Source organism: Coccinella septempunctata, chromosome 2, assembly GCF_907165205.1.
Source record: "Coccinella septempunctata chromosome 2, icCocSept1.1, whole genome shotgun sequence".
NCBI lineage: Eukaryota > Metazoa > Arthropoda > Insecta > Coleoptera > Coccinellidae > Coccinella > Coccinella septempunctata.
The window spans coordinates 54488961-54499853 of NC_058190.1; the positions used below are offsets into that span (position 1 = coordinate 54488961).

At 36.7% G+C, this 10893-nt stretch overlaps 3 protein-coding genes across 4 annotated transcripts; 2 read left to right on the top strand and 1 right to left on the bottom strand.

Moving 5' to 3' along the window:
• Window positions 1-90: 90 nt before the first annotated feature.
• Window positions 91-7584, top strand: LOC123307533 (DNA damage-binding protein 1). Its single transcript, XM_044889888.1, has 14 exons — window positions 91-252; window positions 311-459; window positions 510-772; window positions 828-1116; window positions 2735-2888; window positions 2986-3321; window positions 3910-4246; window positions 4716-4879; window positions 4933-5372; window positions 5430-5757; window positions 6385-6708; window positions 6769-7062; window positions 7119-7345; window positions 7413-7584. The coding sequence occupies exons 1-14, from the start codon at window positions 192-194 to the stop codon at window positions 7494-7496; spliced, it is 3450 nt and encodes a 1149-aa protein (XP_044745823.1). The 5' UTR covers window positions 91-191; the 3' UTR covers window positions 7497-7584.
• A 368-nt stretch (window positions 7585-7952) lies between these two features.
• Window positions 7953-9529, bottom strand: LOC123307244 (probable cardiolipin synthase (CMP-forming)). The gene is made up of 5 exons (XM_044889474.1): window positions 8915-9529; window positions 8728-8865; window positions 8428-8643; window positions 8135-8295; window positions 7953-8075 (listed from the first exon to the last, which is right to left on the bottom strand). Exons 1-5 carry the CDS (start codon window positions 9299-9301, stop codon window positions 7988-7990), a joined length of 990 nt encoding a protein of 329 aa, XP_044745409.1. The 5' UTR covers window positions 9302-9529; the 3' UTR covers window positions 7953-7987.
• Window positions 9530-9713: 184 nt separating this feature from the next.
• Window positions 9714-10875, top strand: LOC123307301 (dihydrofolate reductase). Of its 2 annotated transcripts, XM_044889547.1 has the most exons (5): window positions 9714-9937; window positions 10006-10107; window positions 10177-10462; window positions 10521-10630; window positions 10686-10875. In XM_044889547.1, the coding sequence occupies exons 2-5, from the start codon at window positions 10025-10027 to the stop codon at window positions 10777-10779; spliced, it is 573 nt and encodes a 190-aa protein (XP_044745482.1). In that variant the 5' UTR covers window positions 9714-9937; window positions 10006-10024; the 3' UTR covers window positions 10780-10875. The 2 variants fall into 2 exon arrangements, with proteins under 2 accessions (XP_044745482.1, XP_044745481.1); XM_044889546.1 differs by having other exon boundaries at window positions 9715-10107.
• Window positions 10876-10893: the final 18 nt, after the last annotated feature.

Sequence of the window (10893 nt, forward strand, 5' to 3'; positions counted from 1 at the left end):
TAGTCATAGAGAAAGCTCTTGTCTCTGGTTCTAGTGTCAATCATAGATAAATATGCATCCATCTATGCTCTAATAATCTATGGTTTCTGTTGACATTCAGTTCAGACATCTGTCAAAACCATAAACATTTTCGAATTTCTTAAGATATGTTTTAATAAAAATAGCAGTTACTAGTAAGGAAAATCCCAAAAATGGCTCATCACTATGTTGTCACCGCTCACAAACCTACTGCTGTTACGGCGTGTGTTACTGGTAAAATGACTGAACGCCTCTTATAAATAGCATTTCATTCCCTTAACCTTACTTGCAGGCAATTTCACTTCGGCGTCCGATCTGAACTTGATTGTAGCAAAAGACACTAGATTAGAAATATACTTGGTAACTCCTGAGGGGCTTCGCCCCATAAAAGAAGTAGGTTTATATGGGAAGGTAGCTGTGATGAAGCTGTTTCGACCACAGGTAGAAACTTGCAATTTGGGTGTATTATATCTACAATATGCGTTTTTCAGAATGAGACTAAAGATTCACTCTTCATTATAACTGTAAGATACAATGCAATGATATTAGAATGTGCAAATGATGGTGAAAACATAGATATAATCACTAAGGCACATGGAAATGTGGCAGATAAAATTGGCAAACCATCAGAGACTGGGATTCTAGCAATCATAGATCCTAAAGCTAGAGTTATTGGGTTGCGGTTATACGATGGATTATTTAAAGTTATTCCACTAGAAAAAGATAACTATGAATTGAAAGCATCTAATTTTAGGTATTCTTAATTTGATTTTTATATCCATTTCAATTTATGTTCAATTAATTTTTAGAATGGAAGATTTGAATGTATATGATGTTGAATTTTTACATGGTTGTGCTAATCCAACAATTATTCTCATTCATCAAGATGTGAATGGCCGCCATGTCAAAACCCATGAGATCTCTCTTAGGGAAAAACAATTTGTCAAAATTCCTTGGAGACAAGATAATGTTGAAACAGATGCATCAATCATTATCCCTGTTCCTTCACCTCTAGAAGGTGCTATTATCATCGGACAAGAAAGTATTATGTATCATGATGGAAATACAGGAATAGTTGTTGATCCTGCTGTTATAAAGGTAAGGGGATCATGTTGTCATATATTTATTACCAGCTGTGCCTGCCTGCATCAAAGACCAAATTTTCATTACTCATCTTTCTTAATTTCTCAGTAAATTTCATTTTACTTTTCTATTTACCCTACTTGCACTCTACTTCCTTTTGACCTAACCTACTCTACTGTCCTCTACCCTATTTCTATAATCAGCATTTTTGGGTGAAAAATGGGATTAGAACCCTCTAAAATGACATATTTGCTTGTCTGTCTAAAAATCAGGGTGTCCTATTACTGTCCTAGGATATAGAGTGCATAGAAACTGTTTTGTAGATTCTAAAAAACTAAACAGTTGATGATTCAATAGAGAATTGCACTCCAGAGAGCTCTTGGAAGTCAACTCGAAAATGAAAAGTGGAAAAACAAAAAAATTTATTTTCTCCCAAACAGTGCCAGATATTGGAAAGTTTGGTATGAAAATATAGGTTTTCGAACACGCTGAATCTATTGCAAGCAATTTCGAAAGCCTAACTCCGTTCGTTTACATTTTCATCTTGGAAATGGCATTTTTTCAAAAATTGCAATTTTCAATCTGCGATATCTCCTGTTATATTCGTCTGATTCAATTGGGATTTTCGGTTACTTAATCAGCGTTGCCTAGGCTTCCACCCTAGCACAAAAACTCGATTTTGAAAATCTCGATTTTTTGGGTCAAAAATGAGCAAGGGGTTAGACCCCCCTGAAATGACCTATTTGCTACTCTGTCTTAAAATCAAGTGGTTCTATTACTGCCCTAGGATATGGAGTGTATAGAATTTGTTTTGAAGATTCTAAAAAACCAAACAGTTGATGATTCAATAGAGAATTGCACTCCAGAGAGCTCTTCGAAGTCAACTCGAAAATGAAAAGTGGAAAAACAAAAAAATTTATTTTCTCCCAAACAGTGCCAGATATTGGAAAGTTTGGTATGAAAATATAGGTTTTCGAACACGCTGAATCTATTGCAAGCAATTTCGAAAGCCTAACTCCGTTCGTTTACATTTTCATCTTGGAAATGGCATTTTTTCAAAAATTGCAATTTTCAATCTGCGATATCTCCTGTTATATTCGTCTGATTCAATTGGGATTTTCGGTTACTTAATCAGCGTTGCCTAGGCTTCCACCCTAGCACAAAAACTCGATTTTGAAAATCTCGATTTTTTGGGTCAAAAATGAGGAAGGGGTTAGACCCCCCTAAAATGACCTATTTGCTACTCTGTCTTAAAATCAAGTGGTTCTATTACTGCCCTAGGATATGGAGTGTATAGAATTTGTTTTGAAGATTCTAAAAAACCAAACAGTTGATGATTCAATAGAGAATTGCACTCCAGAGAGCTCTTCGAAGTCAACTCGAAAATGAAAAGTGGAAAAACAAAAAAAATTATTTTCTCCCAAACAGTGCCAGATATTGGAAAGTTTGGTATGAAAATATAGGTTTTCGAACACGCTGAATCTATTGCAAGCAATTTCGAAAGCCTATCTCCGTTCGTTTAGATTTTCATCTTGGAAATGGCATTTTTTCAAAAATTGCATTTTTCAATCTGCGATATCTCCAGTTATATTCTTGTTCAATTGAATGAAATAATTAACGCCATATATTTCAGCAAAGTTCAATTATATGCTATGCCAAAGTAGATCCAGGTGGCTTGAGATATCTCTTGGGCGATATGGCTGGACATCTTTTTATGCTTTTCTTAGAAGTGGAGTCTAGAGGAGATGGATCTAATGTTGTCAAGGATCTGAAGGTGGAGTTATTAGGTATGTTTGTTCTACTGATTCATCTCTGCATCTGCTAGAAGTATCCTGAAACGCCCTACAATATCTCGCTCATGACATGAATGATTTTTTTTTCCAGGCGAGATTGCTATCCCTGAATGCATCACTTATCTGGACAATGGGGTCCTATTTATCGGCTCGCGTTTGGGCGACTCGCAATTGGTCAAATTGAATACCAAAGCGGATGAGAACGGTTCTTACGTAACTGTGATGGAGACCTTTACGAATTTAGCTCCCATAGTCGATATGTGTATGGTCGACCTCGAAAGACAAGGCCAGGGTCAGTTGGTCACATGTTCCGGAGCATTCAAGGAGGGTTCTTTGAGGATCATCCGGAATGGAATCGGGATTCAGGAACATGCTTCCATCGATCTACCCAGCATCAAGGGAATGTGGGCTCTGCAGGTTGCCTCAGGTTAGTACGATTTTGAAGACTTGTCTTTCATATTCATCCTTTCAAAATATTTTAGTGAAAGATATGTTGGAATGTCGAATATTCAGTTAGTAAGTCAACCAATTGAGCTTTTTCATCGATAGTTGAATGATATGCCACTTATTTATCTGCAATGGATAAGAGAAATAGCCTAAAATCAGTAAAAATTTTAAAAGTGTCTTTATATTAATTTGTTGTACGTAATTTTTGCCGGTACAAAGTAGAGTTTTCCTTTTCGACCAACGATGAACGGAATTATTTAAAAACAAATCACGAAAATCGGCGTTATTTGAAATGTCATGTCGTCATAAGAAACCATAGAATTCATGGGGTCGGCTAACTTCACGTTATACGACGAACGCCGATGATTACCGATTATGCTTTCGGAAAAGACGTGAAGGTCGAGAACGTCACAGACATGGGCGTAACATTCGTTTGGGCATACACGATTGAAAATACCAATGCGGAAACGCATCTTTCAAGGTTTTTTTTCGATTCTAACGGATTTTTTCATACTTTCTCAAAATGTGTATCTATATTCGTATAGCAACATTATCCACTTTCTTCCAGATGGCAAACTGGACAATACCCTTGTTTTATCGTTTGTGGGACAAACTAGAGTTTTGAGTCTCAACGGGGAGGAAGTGGAAGAAACGGAAATCGTCGGTTTCTCGGCAGACCAGCAAACCTTCTTCTGCGGCAACGTCGTGAACGAACAATTGGTTCAGGTCACTTCCGCTTCCGCTAGATTGGTGTGCGCGCTCACCAAAAGACTCCTGGCCGAATGGAAGCCGCCCATCGAGAAGAATATCAGTGTGGTCGCCTGCAACACCAGCCAGCTGGTGGTATCCACCGGATCTGCGATATACTACCTAGAGATCCATCCGAGAGAATTGATACTGAAAGGGTATGTGGTCTGGAGGTTTGAAATTCAAAGGGTTTCGTTTTTATTCACCATTTGGCAACATCGACTACAGATTGCGCAGTCAAAGGATAACCTCATTCTTTGACTGTTGTATGTGTCTAAAAGAGGCCTTTTAAAGATCAATGGCTGAAAGTCGTTCCATCTCATTCAGGAATTGATCCTCTCTATCTTAGGACCAGTTTATATCTACGAATAGAACGCAGTTCGAGGGGTGATGTTGCCACATTGTGCGCTGAAACGAAGCTATTTAAAAGTTGAGTACTTGAAATTCCATATTTGAAATATAAATTCATCAATGAAATTCGGGATTATAAAGTTTTAACTTTGTAATAACGGAAATTGAGTAGAATTTTCCATAGAAGACAAATTTATTTTTCTCCCTTATATGCACTTAATTTGAATACATGTAACATTTGTATAATTATCATAAAATTGCAATATTTCAACCCAGATCAACAAATTTGGAATTCGAAGCGTCTTGCTTGGACATAACACCTGTTAAGGAAGGCTCAACCTCCTCGGAATATGTTGCTGTAGGCTTATGGACAGACATATCCGTTAGAATATTGAGAATTCCAGATCTATCAGAAGTGACCAAAGAACACCTAGGAGGAGGTGAGAAATGGTATTAAATATTTGGAATTTCGAGTCATTTTCTTCGTTTCCAGAGATCATACCTCGGTCCGTGCTAATGGCGTCTTTCGAAGGCCACTCGTACCTCCTCTGCGCCCTCGGTGACGGATCCATGTACTATTTCATCATGGACAAGGAATCGGGCGTCCTCAACGAGAAGAAAAAGGTCACCCTGGGCACCCAACCGACGGTCCTGAAGACTTTCCGCTCCCTGAGCACCGTCAACGTGTTCGCCTGCTCGGACAGACCCACCGTCATCTATTCCTCGAACCACAAGTTGGTCTTTTCCAACGTCAACGTCAAGGAGGTTAATCACATGTGCTCCTTGAACTCGGAGGCTTATCCGGACAGTTTGGCGCTCGCGACCGATTCTTCCGTCACGATCGGAACGATCGACGAGATCCAGAAACTGCACATACGTACCGTGCCCCTCTACGAATCACCCAGGAGGATCGCTTACCAGGAACAGACGCAGGTGGGTTGAAAACTTCGCGTAATTCGTCGCTAAAATCATCGATCGTGATTTTTCCAGACTTTCGGCGTGATCACGACCCGGATAGACATCCAGGATTCGACCGGTCTGAATCCGGCCAGGCCGAGCGCCTCCACGATGGCCCAACAGTCGTTCGTACCGAGCAGCGTGGCCTCGCTGGCCGGCGTCAAATCTGGCACCAGCGGCTTGATGGGTACGGGCAATCCCGTACCGGAATACGGCCAGGAGGTCGAGGTTCACAATTTGCTCATCGTCGATCAGCACACTTTCGAGGTGCTTTACGCCTATCAGCTGATGCCACAAGAATACGGCATGTCCATAATGTCCTGCCAGTTGGGGAACGATCCGAACATTTATTATGTAGTGGGTGAGTCAATTTTTTTAATCAAATTACGCTGTCGAAATATCATTTTTCGAATCAATCGCACAACGCATTACTAAAGATTGGGAATATCTCATTCTTACATTCTTCAGTTCCATTTCAAATTTTTATGTTGTCAGTACCGATTATCTATGTATATCTGTCAATATTCGGTGGTTAAATCAAAGAGTATCAATAAGAGAATGATTCAATGACATTGAGTGTTTTATTCCAATGGTTTTGGTGTTTGAATTGTGATTTTTCGTTTGCTTGTAGTGAACTCTAACCGCAGTATTTCTGGCGCGTAGCGTCTCTTCACTTCAAGGTTAAAATTCCACGAGTCGGATCTTGCTTTGTCAATAATTGACAGTGAAATCTCTTGTTGTTGCTCTTTGGTTAGATATTCTGTGCAGCGAGAATATTCTATGCTATGCGCGTGACAACACTGACACATTGAACTAAAGAAAGAATTAGTTTCTTTAGTTCAATGCACTGACATAAGTGCGGGAGCCATTAAATATGAATTATTTGTGTTCAATTTAGTCGTAGAATGAATTTCACAAATAAAAAAAATTATTTCTCCATATTAATCATGCCTACATGATCCTGATTTTGCCCAATTTTCGTTATTAGCTGCAGCTACGGTCAATCCAGAGGAGAACCAACCCAAGCAGGGTAGGTTACTGATTTTCCAATGGCACGACAACAAGTTAACCCACGTTTCTGAGAAAGAAATTAAAGGTGCATGTTATTCACTGTGTGAATTTAACGGAAAGATTCTCGCTACAATCAACAGTACAGTTCGTTTGTTCGAATGGACGGCCGAGAAGGAGTTGAGATTAGAGTGTTCTCATTTCAACAACGTCCAAGCTTTACATCTGAAGACCAAGGGCGATTTCATTCTCGTCGGGGATATCATGAGGAGTATGACGCTGTTACAATATAAAACTATGGAAGGTGAGTTTATGGTTTGAACAAATAAGTCTCTCTCTTAACATGGGAATTTTCGAATTTCAGGCAGTTTTGATGAGATAGCTAGAGATTTTAATCCAAATTGGATGACGGCCATAGAGATACTAGATGACGACATATTTCTTGGTGCCGAGAACTCTTACAATCTGTTTGTGTGTCAAAAAGACAGTGCCGCTACAAATGACGAAGAAAGACAGCAGATGCAAGAAATTGGTCATTTCCACATTGGTGAGATGATTAACGTATTCAGGCATGGTTCCTTGGTGATGCAGAATTTGGGTGAAACATCTACGCCTACTAGTGGCTGTGTATTATTTGGTACCGTGGGTGGTTCTTTAGGTTAGTAGGAATATATGTTACAGATGAAGAGAAGACAATCATCTTAAATTTTTTAGGTTTGATTACATCAATTCCGATGCAGTTTTACGAGTTCTTGTTGGAGTTGCAGAACAAATTAGCAAATGTGATAAAATCCGTGGGTAAAATTGAACACTCTTACTGGCGTGCTTTTCACACAGACATGAAAATGGAGCAGAGTGAAGGATTTATCGATGGGGATTTGATTGAAAGTTTCTTGGATTTGTCACAGGATAAAATGAAGGAGGTTGCCGAAGGATTACAGGTAAGTGTTAATAAACTTTTTTCCTTTCATAGCTTAACAATGATTTGGATGTGATTTTCTTCCTCAGATGGTTCAGGAGGGTGGAATGAAACAGGAGTGCACAGTGGAGGATCTAGTGAAAATAGTTGAAGATTTAACCAGAATCCACTGAATTTTTTTTTAATAATTCTTTTTTGAGTTATGTTTACCTTAGTATGATGTTGCGAATTTTGTACAAAGTAAAGAAAAATAAGTTTTAACAACGTGTTTACAATTGAGTAAATCCTGGAGACTCATCTGGAAAGCGGGACCATCGGAAGCTTTCAAATTAGTTTCAATAAGTTTTGGAGAGAATCCCAACATGATAAAGAGTCGGCGTGGAATGTTGCAGATGTGCTTAGAAAGTCAAAAGTTGAGCTTACTATCTGGAGTGAAATTAAATTTCCAACGTCACTTTTTGATCTACAATAAATATGGGAAATAGTCCAAGTCAGTAAAAGTTGAAAGTGTCTTTATATTTGGAATTTTCGCCTATACAAAGTAGTTTCACTTAAATTCAGCGAAGGTGTTTATTTCTTCATTTTCTCTTAGAAAATTTAGCTAGTCTATTGGTGAAAAACAACTCGAAAACATCACAGTTTCTTTAATATCTAACCATACGTCTCATTTTTTCGGTTTCAAATATTTATAAGCATTTTTAGAAAATAGATAACTCAGTCCAGATGCTATGGTAGTAGTGGCAGTCAGGTACCTAATGAAAAAAAATTAAAATCAGATCATAGTATGATTTGAAAATGAAAAGATTTTTACCATAAACATTCTAAAAACGGGTGACCAACAAATTGAAATACTGGAGCTGTTAAGGTTGTTCCCACTAATGCCAGTTGTACACCTGTGTTTATTTTACTTATGAGAGTTGGTTCTACTTGGACAGTAGGGTAAGTAAAATCAAAATATTTACTCAACGTTTTCTGGAAATGAATAATTTTTAGAATAGGAATTTTGTTCAACCAATATTAATTTAACATTGTGGCCTAAACCCATTATTACTGCATTGCCCTTAACTTGAAAGAAATCTTTTCTTATTCCACCTGTTTACTTACTGGAGGAGGCAAGGATTTATATCTTATAACAAATGCGGACACCACAAGTATGGCATCTCTGGCAATGATAATACCAGTTAAAATGACTGGTATCAAATCAGCATAAGTCAAGGACAAAAATAAAGTTGCTACAAGAACTTTGTCAGCAAGTGGGTCCAAAACACTTCCAATTTTTGAACTTTGACTTTTCCAAGTTCTCGCTATCCAACCATCAAGCTGAAAGAATACATCTCATTCATTTTTGATTTGTTGCGGATGTAATTTGAAAGGTAACGATTTGATTTGAAAAACACACCTTACCAAATCAGTAACAGCAGCTACACCTAGTATTCCTAAGGCGTAACAAAAATTTGATTGGATTATCAGGATTCCTAAGTAAGGTGATATTATAATTCTCGATAAACAGAGGAAATTAGGAATTGTATAAATATTTTCTTTCTGAAAAAAACATATTGAAAATTTGAAATACTCATTATTATGAACTTACTTCTATTATATTTTCCACTTTCTCCCTCATCTTTTCTTTTGTTTCTCTAAAATCTTTTAAAAGAATACTTCCTTTTAGTTTGATCCTTTTCTCTGTACTTTTGAATCTAGTCTTGTTGTGTTGTATGTAAGCTTTGAGCTCTTTATTAACAAAGTCTCTCTGTGGAGTGATCTCCGTTTTTTTCCCATTATTATCGCCAAAATGTCTTTTGAGCAATGTAATATTAAAATTTCGATTGTCGTTTGAAATTTTAAGATTAGAATGAATGTAAAAGCTTTTGTAACAACAGCAAGCTGGGGAGAACTTATCGAAATTTGTAGGTGATGATAGATACTTCTCCAGTAGTTTCGGAAATTTTAACTGCCATATATTAGCTATCCTCGACATGATAAGATTTTCGTGGCAAATTTCAATAAACTAATGTAAATTGACAATGGTTGAAATGAAAGGCAACCAACCATAATATATGAAGATAAAAAGATGAAATTTATCAAGACAGGCTTTTACTTTTTGGTTCAATTTCCATCTTAATAAAATAAAACATCAAAAATCTGAAAATCAAAGATTGCAGAATTAACCTAACTTTTTTCCTTCTTGACCACAGATGAGAGCTGATTTATCTAACCATAGAATCTACATTGTCTATGGTCCCAGTCTGCCTGTATTCTGTGGTCCCCAAGAAGATGTGATCACAGAACATAAATTGTAGACCACAGAGAACAGCGTTTTCTTTTTTAATTCTAAAAGTACTCTGTAGTTTGTGTATGATACTTTGTTATTTGTGTTGATAACACTGTTATTGACTTGTCATTATGACATCACTAGTCGAAAAAGTTACAATAATTTGAAATATTTGAATTCAAATTTAGGATTTTATTTTTTTAGATTTTAATTTGGCATTGAGGAAATTGATAATAAATTCTGAAGTGAATTGGGTTTAAATGCGTATGAGTAAATATATTTGTTTGAGAGTGGATAAACCTCATTTAAATACTTATCAGGCCAACTGAAGGATCCCCTTGAGTGGGTTTTATTTTCATTGCGATAACATACAATTTCACCTTCTATTTCTATTATTAAAAATTTTTCAGTCAACTGAACCCCATAAAAATGGCAATAAAGTTTAAATTAATTGCCGCATGTTGTGATAATATGGGTATAGGTAAAAATGGAGATTTGCCTTGGAGACTAAAGTGAGTAAATTGTTACAAAAAACGGCAAGCAAGTGTATGGTAAATTACACATGTTTCAAATTTTTGTAGAAATGAAATGGCTCATTTCACGAGGATGACAACAGAAACTCTGGATGCAAATAAAAAAAATGTTGTGATATTAGGAAGAACTTCTTGGGATTGTATCCCTAACAAATACAAACCACTGGCAGGAAGAATAAATTTCATATTAACTTCTAGAAAACTTGATGTTTCACAATTTGAAGATACTTATGTTTTCTACTGCTGGAATGATATCGTTAATAGGTTAAACGATGCAAATTTCAAACAGAAATATGAAGACGTTTGGGTTGCTGGAGGGAGTAAAGTGTATGAAGTGAGTGATTAAATCATTTAAGAAAAATGATAAAATTGGATTGCCTTCTCGTTTTTAGGCTGCTATGAGTTCAGAATATTTCTACAGACTCTATTTAACAAGAATTAAAAAAGAATTTGAATGTGACACCTTCTTTCCTAATCTAGTTAGTCACGTTGAGAAAGTAAGGTGAGTATTTCATCACACAACACATAAAAAAAGAGTTCATATATGTACTTTACAGTGATACTAGGGTTCCTCAAGGTATTCAGGAAGAAAAAGGAATTCAATGGGAAATTGAGGTTTGGGAAAATAGAAAATTGAAGCTGGATAATTGATTCAGTGATAACCAACACAATCACTAGATAGTAGGAAAATATAAAAACATTTTTTGATCACATTTTTATCGTTGCAATATAATATTTTTACTGAAACGATTCTATTTTTTGGAA

Excerpts from the sequence above, each read along its gene's own strand:
- LOC123307533 (XM_044889888.1), top strand. The coding sequence starts at position 192 with ATGGCTCATCACTATGTTGTCACCGCTCACAAACCTACTGCTGTTACG. Across the intron at positions 253-310 it reads TGTTACGGCGTGTGTTACTG|GCAATTTCACTTCGGCGTCC; the intron begins GTAAAATGACTG and ends CCTTACTTGCAG. Across the intron at positions 4,247-4,715 it reads AGAGAATTGATACTGAAAGG|ATCAACAAATTTGGAATTCG; the intron begins GTATGTGGTCTG and ends ATTTCAACCCAG.
- LOC123307244 (XM_044889474.1), bottom strand. The coding sequence starts at position 9,301 with ATGTCGAGGATAGCTAATATATGGCAGTTAAAATTTCCGAAACTACTG. Across the intron at positions 8,866-8,914 it reads AAGTGGAAAATATAATAGAA|AAAGAAAATATTTATACAAT; the intron begins GTAAGTTCATAA and ends TGTTTTTTTCAG. Across the intron at positions 8,076-8,134 it reads CCGTTTTTAGAATGTTTATG|GTACCTGACTGCCACTACTA; the intron begins GTAAAAATCTTT and ends TTTTTTCATTAG.
- LOC123307301 (XM_044889547.1), top strand. The coding sequence starts at position 10,025 with ATGGCAATAAAGTTTAAATTAATTGCCGCATGTTGTGATAATATGGGT. Across the intron at positions 10,463-10,520 it reads GAGGGAGTAAAGTGTATGAA|GCTGCTATGAGTTCAGAATA; the intron begins GTGAGTGATTAA and ends TCTCGTTTTTAG. Across the intron at positions 10,631-10,685 it reads AGTCACGTTGAGAAAGTAAG|TGATACTAGGGTTCCTCAAG; the intron begins GTGAGTATTTCA and ends TGTACTTTACAG.